Source organism: Myotis lucifugus, unplaced genomic scaffold (genome assembly GCF_000147115.1).
Source record: "Myotis lucifugus unplaced genomic scaffold, Myoluc2.0 scaffold_1, whole genome shotgun sequence".
NCBI lineage: Eukaryota > Metazoa > Chordata > Mammalia > Chiroptera > Vespertilionidae > Myotis > Myotis lucifugus.
This window is the reverse complement of record NW_005871049.1, coordinates 30,908,064-30,929,256: the sequence shown is the minus strand read 5'-3', so window position 1 is coordinate 30,929,256 and position 21,193 is coordinate 30,908,064. Positions and strand designations below refer to the sequence as shown.

The window sequence follows — 21,193 nt, the reverse complement described above, 5'->3', positions numbered from 1 at the left end:
ATAATTCCCCAACCAGTAAGACACTTTTTTTGTGTTTTCAATTTGCTTGGTATTACACAATGCAATAAAAGTAACTCAATACAGTTTGTGGTTGTTTTCAGACAGCTGAGTAAGGGCCTGAGTATTAACAGCTGTCAAATGAGTCTCCTCTGCTCTCCGCCCACCCCACCCCCATTCCCACCAGACTAGTCCTTGAAGGATCCAATCAGTGAAAAGTCAGAATGTCAAAGAAGAAGCCCAGAGCAGGTAATATGACAAACGGATGTTGGTCTTAAGGAAGCTGACTTAGCTATTAATGCACAAAACAGTCTGAAAAGATTTCGTGATGCAAGCTGACTTCTGTCTAGACAGAGAAGGGGGTGTAAAACATATGAGACAGATACAACACAGTAGTGACAAGAAAAACCTGTTTCAGTTGCACAAATGTATAGGGAGGGAATTGGCTAGTTTCTTCTTTATCTAAATATCTAATCCCTAGTGGCGCTATATCTAGGTACTAGCGAATTTCAGTTTTATTTCTAGGGCTTTAAAACATCTTACACATAAATAAGAAATGGGAGGATAGTGAAGAGAAGAAAAAAAGAGATAAAAAGAATGAGGGAAATACAGAAAGAGAGGGAGGGAAGGATGGAGTGGGGAGAAAGAGAGAAGGGAGAGAGGGAGAGAGGGTGAGAGGAAGGGAGAGAGGGACGAAAGGAAGGAGGGGGGGAGGAAGGGAAAGAGGGAGGGAGGGACGGGGAAGGGAAGGGGGGAGGAAGGAAGGAAGGGAAAGAGGGAGGGAGGGATGGGGGGGGGAGAGAGAGAGAGAGAGAGAGAGAGAGATTGACTGAACCCTAGCCAACAAGGAGAGAGCAAGAGTGAATATGTGAGAGGAAGAGAAGAGAGGATAATAAAATCCAAATGCTTAAATATGTTCCTGAATTTCAAAGGCTATTCATGTTTTAGCATTTGGAAAACATCACTGACCTAGTCCTATAAAATTTATCTCTTGTCTCAGATGGAGTGTAGTCACGTCTGTTTTTCTCCTTTCCACCTAACAGTGGCTAAAAACTCAGCTATCAGGGAAGCCAGTTCCTACATATATTTTACATAGTTGAATAGTTCAGTGGTCTACTGGATATCACAGTCCATCAGGTCATTTAAGGAAAGTAAACGGTTCAATCTGTATTTTGTTCTTCCCTGACAAAGCCAAGGGTCAACTTCAAGGTCAAGGTAAGGAAAACATCTGGCTACTAGTCTTAAGAATCATGATCTTACCTAGTTGTGTCAGGCATGCCAAAACATTGTTTAAAGACAAATATGTTTCAACATTCGCTTGTCCTGAGGTTCTTACTCATGACAACTCACATAAATAGTGACTGGAACAGTCAATCATGTGTTTAAAGTATTTTTGCTGTTGTTTAAAAAATGTGATCATGGATTTAGCACTACATGCCAGTTTCAGGGTTCCTGAAGCAGAGCATTTTAATGTTCCACTATAAAAAGGAAAGGAGCAATTCTAATAGTGTGTGGTAAATACAATGGTGGCGAAATTATCTAAGGTCAGGGTAAAGTAGTTATTATAATATACTTTTTTTACTGTATGGACAGATTTGCTTAAAATATTTTTCCTACCAAGAAACATTTGTTTTAAGCAAATACTATTATTGTGGTTGGAATGGAGGCGTCTGTTTTCTTAAATGCTTTCAGATCTAACAAAAGGGAAAAGAAAAATAAGAAAATTCCATTAACAAGGGGAGGAGGAACTGCTTTATACATTACTAGGACATGCAGTTTAAAAGGAAGGTCTTCCATAGCCCTTTTCAAGCTTTGGCCACGTTTCACCAAAAGGCATTTCAGTAAGTTCTAGAGGTCATATTATTCCAGGAAGCTATTGACAACTAATTTCATTACACAATTCATGATCAAAACTATATTCTAGAAGCAAAACAGCAATTCACACCTGAAACAGGAGTGTATATGGTATGAGGAAAGGGAGAACAGGTGGAGGACGGGGGTGGTAGGGGATGCTCCTATCTCTCTCCTCGCCCAAATTTATTCCTTCTTAGCCAGTATATTGAGTGTTTTCAACTTTTAAACATGTACATACTCAAAAACTAAACTATTTCTAACAAGGATTTTGAATTTTTGGATGATGGTTAGTTTATGATTTCCAAACACAGATCATGGGAGATATTTCATAAATCATCACCACCTCTGAAGGTGAGGACAATGGATAACAACATGATGAAAAGAGCTGCATGAATTCACTCAGAATCCAAAGCCACAACTTCAAAAGCAGTCCTAATCTGTTCCAGTAATCCTATATAATACAAGCCCAGTGACCGAAGCGGTGGAATGACCTTTACGACCAGTATGACCAGAACGACCGCGGCCCCTCACCCCTGCTGGCCCACCCCCCAGTAGGGATCCCCACCCCGATCTGGGGCCCCCATCAGGGCAGGCCGGCAGGTCCCCACCCGTGCACTGGGCCTCTATCCTATATAATAAAAGGCTAATATGCAAATTGACTGAACAGTGGAATGATGGTCACTATGACGTGCACTGACCACCAGGGGGCAGATGCTCAACATAGCAGCTGCCCCCTGGTGGTCAGTGCGCTCCCACAGGGGGAGCGCTGCTCAGCCAGAAGCTGGGCTCACACCTGGCAAGCACAGTGGGGTGGCGGGAGCCTCTCCTGCCTCCTTGGCAGCACTAAGGATGTCCGACTGCTGGCTTAGGCCTGCTCCCCATGCGAAGTGGGCCTAAGCTGTCAGTCGGACATCTCCCAAGGGCTCCTGGACTGCGAGAGGGTGCAGGCTGGGCTGAGGGATGCCTCGAGTGCAAGAATTTTATGCATTGGGCCTCTAGTGTTTTTAGAATTTTTGTCCCAAGATTTTAGTTTTATTTGTACGTAAAGCATCAGAAGACAAACTGCTCCATATGATTTCATAGATTTGTTCATATAAACTTTCTTGCAGATAAAAGATATATTTGGTACCTACTTGCTCTCTCTCATTCTTTCTCTCTCTCCCTCAGTAGTAAATGCAAAAGATATGCCCTAACTCCCAATAGGATTCCCATATTAGCTCATGCAGTAGATTGAGTCTCAGAAGTGTCATGTATCAGGGAACCAACATTATGCCATTCTATACAAAGACGTATCACAGACAAAACACAAAGCTGTGTATTTCCATGGTTTGGAAGGGGACTACAGTATTTGATGTGGTGATGACACATTTAAGTGGGGTGACGCGCTCTAGTTGTAACGCATGACAAGAAGGCAGCAGATCAACTCCAGCTGTTACCCAAGGATGCTACTCAGCATCCCTTAAACTATGGATCCTCACAGGATCCCACTCTGCTTTCAATGACCCAATACTCAGAAGTGAGAGGTCCAGGGCTGAGCACAGTAATGTGAAATGCAGTAGCCCACAGAAAACTTTTGAGCTCTCAAAGAAGGGGCAGACTCAGGTCAGGGATCCTGAGGGAGGAAGGATCTGCCTGATGCTGAAGCAGAGGTACACATGTGACTGTCTACCCCAGTGATGGCGAACCTATGACACGTGTGTCAGAGGTGACATGCAAACTCATTTTTTTGGTTGATTTTTCTTTGTTAAATGGCACTTAAATATATAAAATAAATATCAAAAATATAAATCTTTGTTTTACTATGGTTGCAAAGATCAAAAAATTTCTATATGTGACACGGCACCAAAGTTAGGTTTTTTCAAAATGCCGACACGCCAAGCTCAAAAGGTTCGCCATCACTGGTCTACCCTATAGCAAGGGGTAAAAGCAGTGACTTTGCTGATGAGAAAAGTACCAAAGAAAGGGGTCCCAGGGAGGCTGTCCTATGAAACAGCTCGGCAAATGTTTCTGTGCCCTTTACAAAGATCATGTTAGCCCATGAAGAGTCAAAAATATAAAAAAAGTCTGAGGCCAGAGAAAAGTTGGACCCGATGCTTCTGGGTTACATAGCACTCAGATGAGGTCAAATGACCCGGTAATTAAACGAGATGCTAGGGCAAGATGACTTTCTTCATGCTTGGAGGAGAGTAACATTTTATGGGTTGGGGCACATAAATGAGAAATGCCTGGCGGTCCACGCTGCTTCTACCTCGGGGCTGCTCTCATGCGAGACACTTCTCCGCCGGGGAGTCTGGCTGCTGGCGGGTTTTGGTCCGCAGAAGTATGCAGCAGGCCGGTCTTGTCTACTGGAGTTTCAGGAGGATGTTTTTTCAACATGAGCTTAGTGGGCTTTCGGAGTCTAAAGGACTATATTTTAAAAAGCCTTAAGTCACTGAGCTTGACCTTCTTGTCTGAATGGAACTTAATGTTTTACTAATAAAGAAGTTGATGTAAAATGCAGTGTGCAGACCCCACGATAAAGAAGATATTGTCTTTAAGGGGGTTTCACATTTCCAGGGAACTGCAAAAACATTGTTCTGCTTATGGCTTTGAAACGGACACAAAGAACCATTGAAACCCCAAAGATACATTACCAAAGGGGAAAAAACAGAAAAAGCTTCTTACCAGGTTCAGCGGTAGATCGAGGTTCTGTTTGCCACATGAGAAAAAATAAAGAAAAATGTTTTATTAGAATAGGGTTCCATTAATAATACACCTACCTTTCTTTTCCTATTACCTAGTCTAGGGCATGTCTGCCAAAATGTTATAGACAAACTCCATACCATCAAAGCAATAAAGTGATAGATCAATTTATATTTCTACAAATACAAAAACTCAAATTCCAGTAACAGCTTACACTAGGGAGTTATTTAAACTGCGGTTCATAGAAGGTCTTATAGGAGCTTGTAAGCCTCTTAAAATTATTTGCCCAACTTTGAGTTCAAACGTATGTCTTTTTTTTTTTTTTTTTTTGAGGAAAGAACATACAACTTTCATCAGAGTTTCAAAAGGGTCCGTCAGTGAGCACTCAAGCTTTAATTTACTGAACTCCTCACATTTGCAGAGTATCTGGTCTCACTCTCTTTGAAAACAGCAGTCAGTTCATCTAAATGACTAAACCCTTGCCCTAGCCAGTTTGGCTCATTGAGTAGAGCCTTGGCCTACAGACTGAAGGGTCCTGGGTTCGGTTCCGGTCAAGGGCACATACCTTGGTTGCAGGCTCCCGGCCCTGATCAGGGGCAAGTGGAAGGCAACTAATTTAATTCATGTGTCTCTCTCACATCGGTGTTTCTCTCTGTCTCTCCCTCTCCCTTTCACTCTCTCTAAAAATCAATGGAAAAATATCCTGGGGTGAGGATTATAAATAAATAAATAAATAAATAAATAAATAAATAAATAAATAAAATAAAATAAAATAAAATAAAATAAAATAAATGGCTAAGCCCTTGTTCTTCCTGGAGCTTGAGAGAAGACGGCAGTTGGATTTGGGAGATGGGGCACCTCTCCTTACTTTTCTGTAGAATTCGGAAGTCTGGAGAGTCCTGGATCTCACTCCCTTGTCGGAACCACTTGACCTGCAGAGGGGGTGCTCCTCGCACCCGGCACTCCAGCACCACCACCCGGCCCTCGGAGGCCACTATGTTTTGCAGTTCCTGAAATTCGAGAAAAAGATCGACCATCAACTTTGGTGTGTTTTTACACAATCTCACAATAGAGAATACAACTTCCAAATCTCAAAGAGGGGAAAAAAAAAACCCCATAAAACTTGCATCATAAAAGAATTATCACTGACTCAGATGAGGATAAACAGCTTTAAATCCATTCATTATCATCAGCTTTTCAAAATCTCCATACAATGAAATTAGCATGGTTCACCCCTAGGCCTGTTTTAGAAATGTTGGACCGGTCTGCAAATGTATGAACTCTTTTGTACTTAGGGAACGTTATGGTGACAACTGTTACCTTTCTTTATCTACATTTAAGAGTAAGCTGGTAGGAATGCATACTTCGTAAAACAATCACACACCCTATGAATGTAGATTCCTATGGAAACCAGACAGGATGAGGAAAAAAAAGACACACATTCGTTTTCCCGTGCTCCAACCTTTTCATGTACTCCCCCGCCATCTCTGCCCAACTGGTTCCCTATGTCAGGTTGATTAAGATGAGGGGCTTAGGTATTTTCTCATTTTGACGTGCTGAGTAAAATGTTTAAAAATGCAGCCTTTTTCTCTTCTTGACCTTCAGTTCCTCCCCCTTACTATTACCCTTGCAGCTCCCCCACCCACTCCAACTCCAGACCAATAAATTTTTACAATCCAACAGATCAGAGATTAATTTGGCTTCACAGAGACAAAGAGGTAAAGCTTTTATATACTTGTTATTAAATATCAAAAGATTAATATTTCCCTTACATATGACCTCTCTTTACCTTCCTCCTCCTGGATTACTTAGCAATGGGGCACACTTACATTTTTGACATTTAAACTTCTGACTAAAGAGCATTGGCTCTGATATAGTCCGTAGAACCCGTAATATAATTTAAATACAATAAAGTAGTTCACCTATACATGGGCCAAAAGCAAATACATTCAACATGAGGAAGTGGGTGTGTGTGTGTGTTTTGTTAGTTTTGTTAGTTTAGCTTTTAAATTATTTGAAAACACAACAAATCGCATGCTGGGAAAAACATATCCTGTAGCAACTGGCCTTCGGTGCTAAAGGACTATGGAAATTCTCAAAGTCATGCTGTTGGCAAAAGAACTGAAAAAGTCTAAAGTGAAGTCTGAGAAGACATTTGATAAGCATGCTGGTGGTTAAGAATGTCTTCAACGGAAAATGTTAAGATTATTAGCTATTTCTGATCGCATTCTTTCTCCCACCTGATTTTTACTTGTAGAACATTTCTGGTTTTAGATTGACTGTTACTTTCTGGTTGGGTCCAGAAACAGCTAACAGAGTATACCATCTCAGGAAAGTGTGGCTCGCGGGGCTCAGCTGGTGTGGATTAATCACACCCCCCCCCATCCTCCGGGCTTGTCCAGGAAGCCATTCATAGGAGATTACAAGCGGTACCCAAATATTTTTCATGTGTGAGCTTACGGACACCAAAGGAGACTCTGATTTATCCCTAGGACTGTGTGTTTTGTTTGAACGTTAGAAAGTCAGAGATGTAGGAAACGGGATGGGTGGATGCCAAGGACCTTAAGCAGTCAAAATGCCATCGTTATTCCAAGATTACAATTTGGCTCCTCCTGGAGCAAACGTTTTTATCTTGGCAAAAGCCCCAGCTAAACACAGCTAGCCATTAGGAGAACTCGCAGGAGCATAAAGCAGAGTCCTGAGGAAGACGAGACCCAACCTTTAAGGTTGCACTTGGGAATCTGGATCATCCATTCAGGATAGAATTTGGGATCTCTGGTGTTTTAGGGTCCATAGAGGGCATCTCTGGACATACATCAAGTCCACGTGAGACTGTGATTCCTTTAGGGGATTTATGTGGGAAGAAATGCCATGCAGAGCTAGTTGCTCTCCTGGCCTCATATGTGTCTCTGCTACTCAGGCCCACAGCCACACCAGTTCTGTGGCTTCAGCTAAGCACGGTGGCCCAAAGGCAGAGGTGCTGGCTGTGAACCCAGGGGATGTTTCCCAGAGCAGTAGGAGAATACAGAAGGAGGCCCGCCACTGGACTGGCAAAGCCCACCTGCTGTCTGCTGTCAACCATCACGCCCAAAAGAAAGCTGAAGAAGAAGCCACTGTCAACAAAGCAAAGTTGGCTTGAGTTCTAGACATGGGCAGATTTAGTTTCTAAACTGCCTCTCCAATAATCACAGCCCAGGCCCACGAGGAACCCTGCAAAGCAGGGAGAGACACTGCACAAACGGCAAAGGGCAAAGGGCAAGAAAAGCAGATACAAACAAGGAACGAAACAAAGGTGCAGAAAACAGATGGTCCCCAGTCTAGACACAGGAAGTGGAGTCCCTGGAGATGCCCAGTGAGGTGTATTCTCAGCTTCCTGTTACTCTACAGTTTGAGATTTTTTTTAAAAAGCAACCTCAATAAAAATGTAGAATTTTGTTTTTCTTTTCATGAAGCTGACATAGAATGCTGCACGGTTCTCTTTCTGGAAAGAGGGAAACAACACTAATAGAATGTCTGTGTCTCAGGGGCTGGATCACACAGGACAGTGTTGTGTCTAGTGTTTGAGGATTTCCCCCAGGGCCCGGGAGGAATTCGGTAACATCTCCACCTGCCAGGCCTCTGTGGCGAAGGAAAGCAAAATCTTCCAACCTCCTTTCTTCCCCTGAGGCCACCAGCATGGACTTTGTTTGCTTAAACCAAGAGGTGTGCTGAGCCCTGATACCCTCAAATCAACCATGTCCCAGGCAATAATCCATCAGGAAACACGGACTTTCTGGGGATGCTCTCGTAAAGCTGCTTGTGGAAAGCTCTTAAACGGCATATAAATGTGGATGTCCACCCTCCACAGACGTTTCTTGTTCTAAGCATCAAAGGACGACTTCACTGGCTGTTTACAGTGACACCGGTTTACATGACCACCTCCCCTCCCCCCCCTTTTTTGGTAGTTTATCCAGGAGGGGACTTTCAAAGCGGTTGCCAGCTATTATCATTTGTTTCTGTGTCCTACAGTAAATGGTCTGTTTATGAAAAGATCTTTAATAAAGCTGGATGCAGGCTGGCTTAGGAGAAAAAAAAATCATTCCCTATATGAAGAAAATGAAAATGCTCTTCTCTACCGCCTCACAGAAGTTTTATAGATTTGCTTGTCACATTTGTCTTTAGTTTACTTGGAACTGAGTTTTGTGAAAAGTGTGAGGTAGAAAGCGAGTTTAATATTTTTCACCTCTGCTGAAGAATTCATTCTTTACCCCATGGTCGGCAGGTTTCCATCGGTATTGGAGTGGGCTCTATTCTGACTACTCGTCACTCTGTCTAGCCTTGTGCCAGCTTCATACTATCCTCCTCGTCTACATTTAGGAAGTTGTGAGTCCCAAAGGGCAAATCTCACCCCGTCCATAATAACCTTATTTTTCTTCTTCAGGAGTGTGTCTTGGCTATTCTTAGTCATTTTTTGCTTCCACCAAAGTTTTAGAATCCAATTGCAAAATTCAGTATTAAACAAACAAATACAAGAAACCCACTGGAATTTTAGTAGATTTGCATTACATTTATAGATTAGTTTGGGAGTCATGACTTCTTTAGCCTACCAGTCCACAGGCCTGGCATGATCTCTCCATTTAAGGTGGGGGAGAGGGAGAGGGAGAAGAAATGCTACTTGGAACCATTTCTGAGTTGAGCAGTTGTCCAATGAAATGGGTGTCATTCACCTTGGCAATGCAAAACACCAACTTAGAACTGAAAGTCATTAAAAAAATTTCTATAAAGCTAGCTGGTTTTCTCAAACAATATCTTAGACGGAATTTTGTCTCTTTTTTTTTCTGTCTTGGCTTTCCCACTCTACTTTGACCTCTATCAGGCCCCTGACCATGCCCACATTTCTCGGATCCTTTATAACAGCGGTTCTCAACCTGTGGGTCGCGACCCCTTTGGGGGTCGAACGACCCTTTCACAGGGGTCGCCTAAGACCATCAGAAAACACATATATAATTACATATTGTTTTTGTGGTTAATCACTATGCTTTAATTATGTTCATTTGTAACAATGAAAATACATCCTGCATATCAGATATTTATTTACGATTCATAACAGTAGCAAAATTACAGTTATGAAGTAGCAACGAAAATAATTTTATGGTTGGGGGGGTCACCACAACATGAGGAACTATATTAAAGGGTCGCGGCATTAGGAAGGTTGAGAACCACTGCTTTATAAGATTATAGTCACATAGCCCTTGTTCAGTAAATATCTACTGAGTCCCAAAGGTAACCATGATAATCAATCTACTGATCTGTTCCTTTACTGTTTAAAGATGCTGCACAAAGCCACATGCGAGTGGAATTTAAGCACCAAAGCAAATACAGAGAATGAAACTTGCAGATGTCAGACCTTTGTAAAAACAGGAGGAAAGTAGGCAGAAGTGGTTCCATCCGGTCTGCAGAGATACGAGGTTGGACTGTGAACCTGGAAAAGCAGAGACACATGGATCAAATTCTAAATATATAAATTGCTGAAAAGATGGACTCACTAGGAAGGTCGCTCCACATGAATGAAACGAGTGAATGAAAGTCTCTCCATATATCATTTTGCTGATCTACTCTTACAGCACAGACACTGTCTGCTTCCTCATTGCACATCTGTTACTCTTCTCTATTCAAAAGGACATTCAAGGCAAGAGTCCCCTGGTTCCTTAGGGATCCACGGAGTTTTAAATGCTATTACCAAATGGATTACTGTGTGGGACTTCCACAGGGGTCTTTTTAAAAGCTCTTACAGACATTATATTTATTTTTTAAAAAATATAGTCTGGATTCATTGAATCAAAAGCACAAGTTACTGGCAATGGAAGATAAATAACCAAACATCTACCTCTCTTATTTTTAACTTATATTCCTTTTTGGTACAGATAAGGATTATAGGAAATGAAGAAAAATATATCCTTTTTTTTCTTTTTTTAAAAATATATTTTTATTGATTTCAGAGAGGAAGAGAGAAGGAGAGAGAGATAGAAAAATCAATGATGAGAGAGAATCATTGATCAGCTGCCTCCTGCATGCCTCCTACTGGGGATTGAGCCTGCAACCCAGGCATGTGCCCTTGGCCGGAATCAAAACCAGGACCCTTCAGTCTGCATGCCGATGTTCTATCCACTGAACCAAACCAGCTAGGGCTATACTTTTTTTATTGATGTGCAAAAAACAAAGGTGCTGAAACACTTACTGAATGGTGCTCTTCAGGGTAGTGAATGGAAAATATTTCTTTGTGCACAGTCATGTATTTTCAAACACTCTAGATTCATTCACTTCTACATAAGTGGTTCGTAGATTTTTAACCGAAGATATTGGTGATCTGGTATTATATGCCCAAATATGCCATCAGACATCATGGAGAATGCTGGCAGAGTGCTAGGATGGTGGTAATGAGCCTTACTCATTATCCACGTAAGACTGTTTATAGGCTTGTTATTCAGGAGATCTAAGTCTCACTTTTCACTTTTTTTTATGTGCAAAGAATATATGAACACTCATACAGTATTTAGTTTGTGCCAGGCACTGTTCTAAGTGTTATATGGAAATTAACTCAATGAATCCTCATGACCATCCTTTGAGATAGATGGCATTATTACCTTCAATTTATGGGTAAAAAAAATAGGCAAAGAAAGGTTATATTACTCGTTCAAGATATCTTAGCTAGTAAGTGGTAGAACTGGGATTCAAACCCAGGCAGTATGAATTCAGGGCATTAACCTTTACGTCACTTTGCCTGCAATAAAGCAATGGCGTTTCTCTGAGCACTTCATTCTCCCAACTGTGCAAATGGGATATATTACCTCCCATTCAGTGTTCCTGTAAAATTTAAACCATTTAAAATGTACAGCTTACATTATTATGACACCTACTCATTTAGATGCATGTGTGTCTTTCTGCTTTTAGGCTTCCCTGTTGTACCTTAATACAGCCTATCATCTCTGAGAAGTGTTTCATGTGTATATTTCCCGTTTCCCATGCAGTGTATAAACTGGGAATGGAGCTGGTGATATGTATTTTTTTCTGTTGTGAAATGCCCAGCACAGTGCAAAGCATTCATTAAATATGTAAAGATCAAACATAAAAAAAAACCTTACTGATTTAATCAGAAATATTTCTATAAATTCCACTCTAGTTTAGGGGTTTAAAGGAAATACCTACTATATATGCCACTTCCAAGTAACTTATATTGATGAGTTCTTTTCAATTCAAAGGTCTTTTCTCTAGTGCCTGCATATTCTACATATCACAGAGTATATGTCACACACCTGTAATTACTAAAATACCTCTGAGTGCCTGATAGATAGAGGGCATGTAATCCTCACAAAACATACTTAACAGACATGTAAGGAATGAGCTTACAGTTCAGGGTACTGGGGGAAGCCTTTATGAGTGTTGTATTTAAAGGTGATCATCATAGCACAAAAGCAAAGTAACATACATTTGATTTAGAGGCGTTCAGATTTTAATATTGTTACTTAACAAATTCATGTTGTTTGTGTTTGCAAAATAAACCCATTATAATTTCTTTCCAGTCATTAGTATTGTTATTCTTCCCTGGATAAAGCAGTCTGACAACAAAATAAAAGAAAGATAAAAATGCATGGTGAAGTCAAATTTGAATTTTTTTTCTTATTATCTGTTTAGTGCTTAGCGGGTGACAATGAATACCTGTGTTGGTATGTAGACTTCTCTTGTCTACTCATTTGTTTAAATGAAATAATAAATTTAGCTGAAAGGAAGAGAGCATATATGAGGGGGAATAATCAAATAGTTGTAGATAAAACAGATATAATTTTAGAAGATTATTGGCTACTAAAAAGGGAAGTTCCAATGGAAATGTGGATGCTGACTGACTGATGGTGTGGCTTTGGTTAAATATTATTTTTAGGGGATTAAAAGGAAGACCTTTACCTAGCATTTTCTTTTCTCCCTGTTGTATTTCCACTTAGAAACTACTTCAAGGTGCAGACTAGTAAAATGAAAGCTATATTCTTTAAACCAAGAAGCCTGCTAATGAGTTCCACTCCCTGTGGGCCCTGGTCCTGGGCACACTGACCTGCTGAACAGGGACAGATAGTGGCTGGATCACAGCTGTGGTCACTCCTGTCTTTGGAGATGATGATCCTATTGTCAGGGAAACGGACGTTGTTTTCTTCTGAGCCCTGGAAAATAGGGAGGCAAGTGTTCAGTTGGAATTTTTTTAAAAAGCAGGAATTACTCTTTAAATCATTTCCACAGAATAGCCCAGTTTCTTTTTGTGTACTTAATCCACTTTAACTGCTAAGTGCTTGAGAAATGGGAAGGGCTACAATAGTTTCGGCCAGTATATGCATAGAATGAACCTTATAGATATTAGCAAAATAAACGCACCAATAGAAGAAGAGTAGCTGTATGTAACACAGCCATCATCAGTGAACCTAAGGTGTTGAACTTGAGAATCCGAAAAGGCAATGCTTAGAAAAAGTCTAATCTTCAGGAGTAGGAAGATATTTGAAATCTTTAGGGTTAGGGTTCTATATTTAATTCAAAGTTTTGGCTATTTTAAGCCTAGCAGCTGTTCTTTGTTCTGGTTCTAATTTTGTGAAGTTGAGAGTATCTTAAAACTTTTGTCTTTTCTTAGTGCATACAAGTTAGTGAGGTGTAGACAAAGGTTAAGAATTGGTTTCTAGACCAAGTTTTGTGAAGTTGCTGGCTGTGGAATCCTAAGCGAGCCATGTAACTTCACTCAACCTGACCCTTATCTGAAATAAGAGGTGGTAGAGTATATATTAAGGCCCCTTTAGCATTAGTATTTGGTGACAATTTGATATCGAATGGATATAATTGTTATGTATATACCAGCAGATCATTATAATTTAATACTGTCTCAATATTCATAGAGTTTTCTACAAAACCGTGGCAGAATTTATTTGATTTTTTTTGCGAAATAATTAAGATATTAACATTTTACTAAGAATCCATGTCTTTGTAGGAAGAACTAAATAAATTTTAAGATTTTCATGACAAGATCTAGCTAGAAATAGACTTTATTTAAATGGAAACACATTGCTGGCCTAGTGAGATATTTTCCAATTATAAATACATTGATCCTCATTTATTTTTAATAGTGATTTAATACATTTTCTCTCAACATGACTGCTCTTGTCATAAATTTATAACTGGCTAGTTGTCTTTGAAACTAACATTATCTATGGTTAGATTTTGGCATATCGATGATGAAATGCAGACTTCAAAGTTCAAATTCATAAGTTTAAAATGACATTCCAAGTTCAAGTATTTGATCTTTGATTGACATCAGTTGACCTTTTTCTTGAAAACACAACACGGGTAGCTTCCTACCCCAATTCTGCTGCCGTTCTGTGCTATATAATTGATGAAATCGTAAGTACTTACTGTGGCATTGCTCCAGGTTTCGATATGAAAGCTAAACTTTCACTGTCAGAATCTGTCGAACTGGTACCTAGGAGAGTTACAAATAATTATAAAGTTAAGATGCAATTAGTATCTATAATTGCTTCAAAGAGTAATGTTCTTTATTTTTAAACAATATCATAGTCTTATTTTGAAATAGAGAATGGTTCAGACCATTTTTACTTGGACTGCATCTCCAGAAAATCACTTTTTTAAAAAAAGAACTATGAAAAGCTTTCTTCAAAGAAACATATTTTTAATGCCAGATTTATTATTAATTTAATTTTTATCTCTTTGGCCATTACAACCATACTTTTAAATGGCTTATAAACTATGAAATAAATTTGAGTGTGGCTGTGAGCAAAACAGTCATGGTTTCAAACTTTAACCCTCTCCCAAGAGATTTCATGGCATGAATTATGTCTTCCTTACTCTTTAATTAGGAAATGCTTTCTGCTTCTTAATCTGAAGTGTGACAGTGGCTTCATTCTTGAATAAAAGGGTCTCTGACTTTGGATCATGCCTTCCCAAATTCATTTGTGTCATTACTGTTTTTGAGTTAAGGGTCAGATTTTTAGTCAAAATGCATACATTTTCATGCACATATTTTGTGATAAGAGATTTTACGTGACATTTAAAATAACTGTGATGGTTTAGAAGTATATTCTTGATATTTCCTTTATATAACCTGAGTTATTTAAATTATTTATTTTAAACTATTTTAATGTAAAATAATACATGCTTACAGAAAATTAACCAAATATCACAGAATTGTGTGATATTGCAGGAAAAACCTGTTGGTACCTTCCCTAATGCCATTCTGTATATGTTAAGAGTTTGGTGTGTATTTTTCAGATAAATTTGATGTGTCAACACACATATATTTACGTACACATTTATACAAATGGAATCATACTACATGTACTCTTTGCAATTGGTTATTTTTGCCTATCAATACATTCAGAACAGATACATTTACTTACTTCTCTGGGATGGCTGCCTAAGTGTTCCTTCCTGTGACTAAGATATGTTTTTCCAGCCTTTGATTGATGTGGAAACAATCACATTTAGGTAACTCTGCTGGAATGTTTGCTGTCCCTTCCTACTAATTCTACAACTACCACCTGGCTGAGACTTTCTTCACCTCGTTCCTGGACTACTGCAATCGTCTTCTCTTGTTCCCCATCTCTCTCCCTCTCAAATCTGTCTTCAACCTCTATGAGATTAGTGTTCCTATCTTCCAGAACTTCCTGGACTTCCACATCACATAACCCTGATCCAGAGAGTTGAGTTGAACATGATCTCTGGTGTATAGCCCACTAAGTAATGGGAAAACCACAGTGAAGAAAACCACACACACACACACCTGCCTTTGCAGAGATTCCATTCTTTTGAGAACATACACAATAGACAAGGTAAATAAATAACATGGTATGGTGGTGAGAGATATAAAAAACATGTCGCAGGGTGGGGTGTTGGGAGCAATGGGAATGCAGTGGGAGCGATATTAAGCAGAGTGGCGAGGACGGTGTCACCGAGCTGGGGACTTTAAATAGATGAACATCCAGTGTTGGTACCTTTAGTTATATTACTTATTCCTATAGGAAACGCCTACCCAGTCATTTCTGGATATTCTATCTTTTAAGATCAGCCTACTCATTTTTTAAAAAATATATTTTATTGATTTTTTTACAGAGAGGAAGGGAGAGAGATAGAGAGTTAGAAACATCGATGAGAAACATCGATCAGCTGCCTCCTGCACACCTCCTACTGGGGATGTGGCCACAACCAAGGTACATGCCCTTGACTGGAATTGAACCTGGGACCTTTCAGTACGCAGGCCAACGCTCTATCCACTGAGCCAAACCGGTTAGGGCTACTCATTTTTCTGTGCTCTGTCTTCTCTGGACTCCTACTGTTCTTGTTTACATTACTCTCATCACTTATTACATCGCATCTGCTAGAAAGTTGTAAGTTCTTTGGGAATTGAAGTGGTGTTTTGAAGGGAACTACCAATTCTTCAGTACTTATTATTTGCCTGGCTGTCTGCTAGACACCTCATAGCATTTAATTATTATAATAATGAACTTCACTACGAGGAGAGTGAGATGATTACAGATAAGAAAACGGAGGAACCAGGAGCTTAGGTAATTTGCATAAGGTCACATAACTAGGAAGCAGTGGTGGCATGGCCCGTTCCATCCGACCTCCATGTACTGAGCATGTCCCATTCCTCGGAGGGCTCAGCTTCATGGCTTGCTCATGGTAGGCCTTTAACTTCTGATGGAGTGAATGGAATTAAGGAATTGCAAGGTTTGTGTGGGGAGAGGCAGTAGACTTTGCAACCAGAGAAGAGCAGCATCTTCGGGTGATGGGTGGCAATGGTGGGAGGCAAGTCTAGAAGCGCAGGGTGGAATACCAGGGCCAAAGCGTTTGGACTGTACATCTAGGTACTGAGTGGTGACTGGGAAAATGAACTGTGCAGGATGAACTGAGGGAGAAGGGAAGAGGGGGGAAGCAGAGCAAAGCAAACAGCAAACCATGTACCAAGTAGGTGACAGACAAGGAGAAAGTTTGATGAGGAGGTAGAAGCTGAGCAGGGAAACTGAGAAAAAACCAGCAGGCTTGGTTGTCAGAAAGTCATGGGAACCTGACCCAGATCAACTGCACTGGAGGCATGAGCGTGTTACAGAGAGGCCCGGCAAAAGCCCCACGGGAGCTATCACAGTCACTCTCAAAGTGGCCTGAAATTGGGGAGAGAAATGGCTATTTTTCATATAATTCTGAACATTTAAATCATTTTTTTTAAAGTTTCATCTGATTATCTCTATTTAGAAATACATTCTTATTCTCATTCTTTTTTAACTACCTTTTTCTATCTGATTTTCAGAGAAACATAAAAGACCAAAAAGGGTAGTGTCCCCTGGTAATACATTCGCTAGTTTCGCACACCTGCCCAACCCTTGTGAAACCTCAATGTCACCTTCTGTCTCAGGTGTCAGAGCAGCTCTTGCAGATGGTAGCAGATCAGATCTCCCCATCCGTGCCAGCCGTTCCCTCCCCTCCCCGCAGGCACCTTCCCTCCCTCCCTCTCCTGTCTCCTGCCTGAGTCATCTGCTTTGCACCTGCCGGTCAGGAAACACCACTCCTGTCTCAGGTTAACATTTTTCTCTGTATTTATCAAACCATCACGCTCAGTGTTTTCTGTAGGCTCCAATCTGAAGGAGGCACACGTTCCAGCCCTTGCAGTTACTATCTATCTGTGTATCAGATATTTACCTGCTTAAATGCTAACTGTTTCCGTATTGCCTCCCACACAGTACAAAGGAATCAAACACTGTGTTCTCCGCTCGACTCTAGGGATAACGGGCGGGTGGAAGTGTCACCAAAAATGAGCCTCCTCCCTTCACTTTAGAAGGTGTTAACTTTCCACCCTGCCAGCGTGGCTCAGTGGTTGAACATTGACCTATAAACAAGGAGGGGGTCACGGTTTGATTCCTGGTCAAGGCACATGCCCGGGCTGCAGGCTCAAGCTCCAGTGTGGACTTTGCAGGAGGCAGCTGATCAATGATTCTCTCTCATCATTGATGTTCTCTCTCTCCATTCCTTGCCCTTCCTCCCTGAAATCAATAAATATATATTAACAAAAGGCATTACCTTTTCATTTTTAAAACTTCATCAATTTAATACTTCCTTGTAGGAAAAAACCCATACAATGTACAATAGCGAAAATTAAAGAAAAAAAATCATTTGAAATACCACTAACCAGACACTTGGACCACATCCTTCTAAAGTTTATGCTTATGGACATAGAAAAAGAATTAAACATATTTTAAAAAGATGACGCCCTGGCTGGTTTGGCTCACTGGATAGAGCGTCGGCCTGGGGACTGAAGGGTCCCAGGTTCGATTCCGGTCAAGGGCATGTATTTTGGTTGCGGGCACATCCCCAGTAGGGGGTGTGCAGGAGGCAGCTGATCGATGCTTCTCTCTCATTGATGTTTCTAACTCTCTATCCCTATCTCTTCCTCTCTGTAAAAAATCAATAAAATATATTTTAACAAAATAATAATAATAAAAAGTAAGATGACAATCCTATTATACTGCTCAATTATTGTATTTCCTCAATTATTGACATTTAATACAGGTCAATAAATAAATATGTACCTTTATAATTTTCTAGTGGCTGCTTCAAACTCATCTGTGTGAATTCACCATACTTTATTATTCATTAATGGATATATGTATTATTTCCATTTTTAAACATTTCACCAGAAAGGTGTATAAAATAGCAATATAACAAAATTCCCATTTCCCCATATTCATAAAATCACTATTTTAACTTATATTTTTGTCAATCTGGTTTCTTACATGATTTTAAAAAAATGTATACTTCTGTGTATACTTCTGAGTGAAAACAAATTAGATGGAAATCACACAGCTTCAGAAAATAAGAAGTCTTCTTAAAAGCAGATCAACCATTAAAAATATATATATACATACATGCATGTGTGTATTTTTTAAATCCTGAATTTAGTGAATCTCGTCATGAAGTTTATCCTTTTATACATGTTTTGCCTTTCAAAATTTAAGGACTAAATATACTCTGGCCCCATTACTCATTTTTCTCCTCCCTTCTTTCTCAGTTGCTATAATTACCAGCACAGCAATAATCATTCAACAAGTTCAAACAATCTGAGTGTAAATTCTGTTGCCACTGCTTTCTATTTTATGACCTCATGCAAATTATTTAACCTCTTAGTTACTCAATAATATTTTATATAAAAATAGGTTAAATTTTAAAAACCAGGTACAAAAGAGTACACAGTAAAATATACAAATATAGAACATAAGAGTGAAATTACATGTGATTTTTATATTTTCTTATTATGCATATGTTTTAGATTTTTAAAAATGAAAATGTGCTTTTTTTTGGTAATAATAATGATAGCTCACACTATGTACCAGGCACAGCTCTAGGCAATTAACTCATTCAGTCCTTACAACAATCTAATTTTCTCCATGCACAGGCGGAGAAATTGAATTCAGAGCAAGTGAGTGACTGTTCAAGGTCATGGTGGCTAGGAACTAAGCTACTCAGAAAACATTGTGAAAGAATGGCCAATCTGGGCTTAGACTCCTTTAGCTTCTCTAAACACTTTCCCAAAAGCCAGCAGAAGAATCCTTATGTTCAACGAGGCTTTTTCTTGCTGGGATCAACAGGAGCAGTTACTCATATAACGTCTTAGCATGTGTCGAAATGTCACTTAAAAGGGGCACATGTTTTATTTGATCATTCAAAAAAATTGAGAACTTAGAAAAAAATATTAACTAGAATCTGCCAACATGCACCAAGTTTGAATATTACTGCCCTCTCCCTTTTTAAAAATTATTTTTCCCCATCACTATTTATCCCCTCTATGCCCTCTTTCACCTCTATTCCCCCACCACACACACATAATCACCATTCTGTTGTCCATGTCCATAGAGTTCTCCTTTTTTTTCTTTTTTTTGTTCAATTCCCCCACCCCCTCAAAGCTCCTCCTACCCGCATCTGAGCTGTCTGCCTGCTTTCTATCTATGAGTCTGTCTCTATTTTGCTTGGTAGTTCAGGTTCATTAAATTCCACTTATGAGTGAAACCATATGGTACTTGTCTTTCTCTGACTGGCCTATATCCCTTAGCACAGTGGTCGGCAAACTGCGGCTCGCGAGCCACATGCGGCTCTTTGGCCCCTTGAGTGTGGCTCTTCCACAAAAATACCACGTGCGGGCGCGCACGTACAGTGCGACTGAAACTTGTGGCCATGTGCAGAAGTCGGTATTTTGTGGAAGAGCCACACTCAAGGGGCCAAAGAGCTGCATGTGGCTCGAGAGCCGCAGTTTGCCGACCACTGCCTTAGCATAATACTCTCCAGGTCCACCCAAGCTGTCGCAAAGGCTAACATTTTCCTCCTTATTATGGCAGAGTAGTATTCCACTGTAAAGGTACCACAGCTTTTTTATCCATTCATCTACTGATGGGCACTTGGCCACGCCCTACCTTTTTGATGGTGCCCTGCTCTCCTCTCTATCAGACCCAACTCCTTATCCACAAGGTCCAGTTTAATTCACCTTCCTTCATCCCACATTTCAGAGCCACCATCCTGTCCTGTTTGGTGCTCCTAAATCTATAATGACCTGTGTAATCCTTTTTGTAACCAGGATGGGTGGGGTGGTGGAAACTTGACATGCCTGTACTTATTTTGTATGTTTCCCTTTCCTGCTCACATCATGAAATTCATGAGAATATCTCGTTGCCTTCTAGTCCTTGAGAGTACCCCTCTCACCATCCAGCACCATGCAGGCCGGATTCAGTTTCCTTTCTCCTCTGCAAAGGCTTTGCTCTATCTTATTCTCCCTCCATTCTGCAAAATCCATGTATTTTTTTCTCTTGGATTATTTTCTTTAGCATATAAACAAACTCTATTAATTCTGGTATGAAAACAAACAAACTAACTGCAAAAATCCATCTTTCTTATCCAACAATTCCACATTTGGGTATTTATCCAAAGGAAACAAAAACACTAACTCGAAAAGATATCTGCACCCCCATGTTCATTGAAGCCTTGTTTACAATAGCCATGATATGGAAACAACCTAAGTTTCCATCGATGGATGGATGGATAAGAAAATGTGAGACACATACACACACTCTCTGAAATATTATTTATCTATAAAAAGAAGGAAATCCTAAAATTTGCAACCAAATGGATGAACTTTGAAGGCTTTATGCTAAGTGAAATAAATCCGACAGAGAAAGGCAAACACCATAAGATGCCACCTATATGTGGAATCTTAAAAACAAAAAAAGCACAAACCCAAAGTCATAGATACAGAGAACAGAATGGTGGTTGCCAGAGGTGGGAGGTTAGAGGGGTGATGAAATGGTTGAAGGGAGTCAAAAGGTACAAACTTCCTGTTACAAGATTAAGTCCTGGATATGCAATGTATGGCATGGCAACTAGTTAGTAATCCTGCATCATATAATCAAAAGTAGATCTTAAAAATCCTAATCACAAGAAGAAAAAACTATAGCTATGTATAGTAATAAACGTATGGATTTTAAATAGACTCATTCTGGTGATCACTTCGTCATCCTCTATAATAAAAGGCTAACATGCAAATCAACCAAACAGGGGAATGACCGGTAGCTATGATGTGCACTAACCACCAGGGGGCAGA

At 40.0% G+C, this 21,193-nt stretch overlaps 1 protein-coding gene across 3 annotated transcripts in view; it reads right to left on the bottom strand.

Moving 5' to 3' along the window:
- Nucleotides 1-21,193, bottom strand: part of PALLD (palladin, cytoskeletal associated protein) — a 383,511-nt gene that overhangs the window by 204,339 nt on the left and 157,979 nt on the right. For all 3 annotated transcript variants that reach the window (XM_006081879.2, XM_006081880.2, XM_014456605.2), the window contains exons 3-7: nt 13,954-14,020; nt 12,617-12,722; nt 9,920-9,994; nt 5,402-5,543; nt 4,516-4,539 (exon numbers count right to left, since the gene is read on the bottom strand). In XM_006081879.2, coding sequence (XP_006081941.1) covers nt 4,516-4,539; nt 5,402-5,543; nt 9,920-9,994; nt 12,617-12,722; nt 13,954-14,020 — 414 coding nt within the window. The remainder of the gene's footprint in view (nt 1-4,515; nt 4,540-5,401; nt 5,544-9,919; nt 9,995-12,616; nt 12,723-13,953; nt 14,021-21,193) is intronic.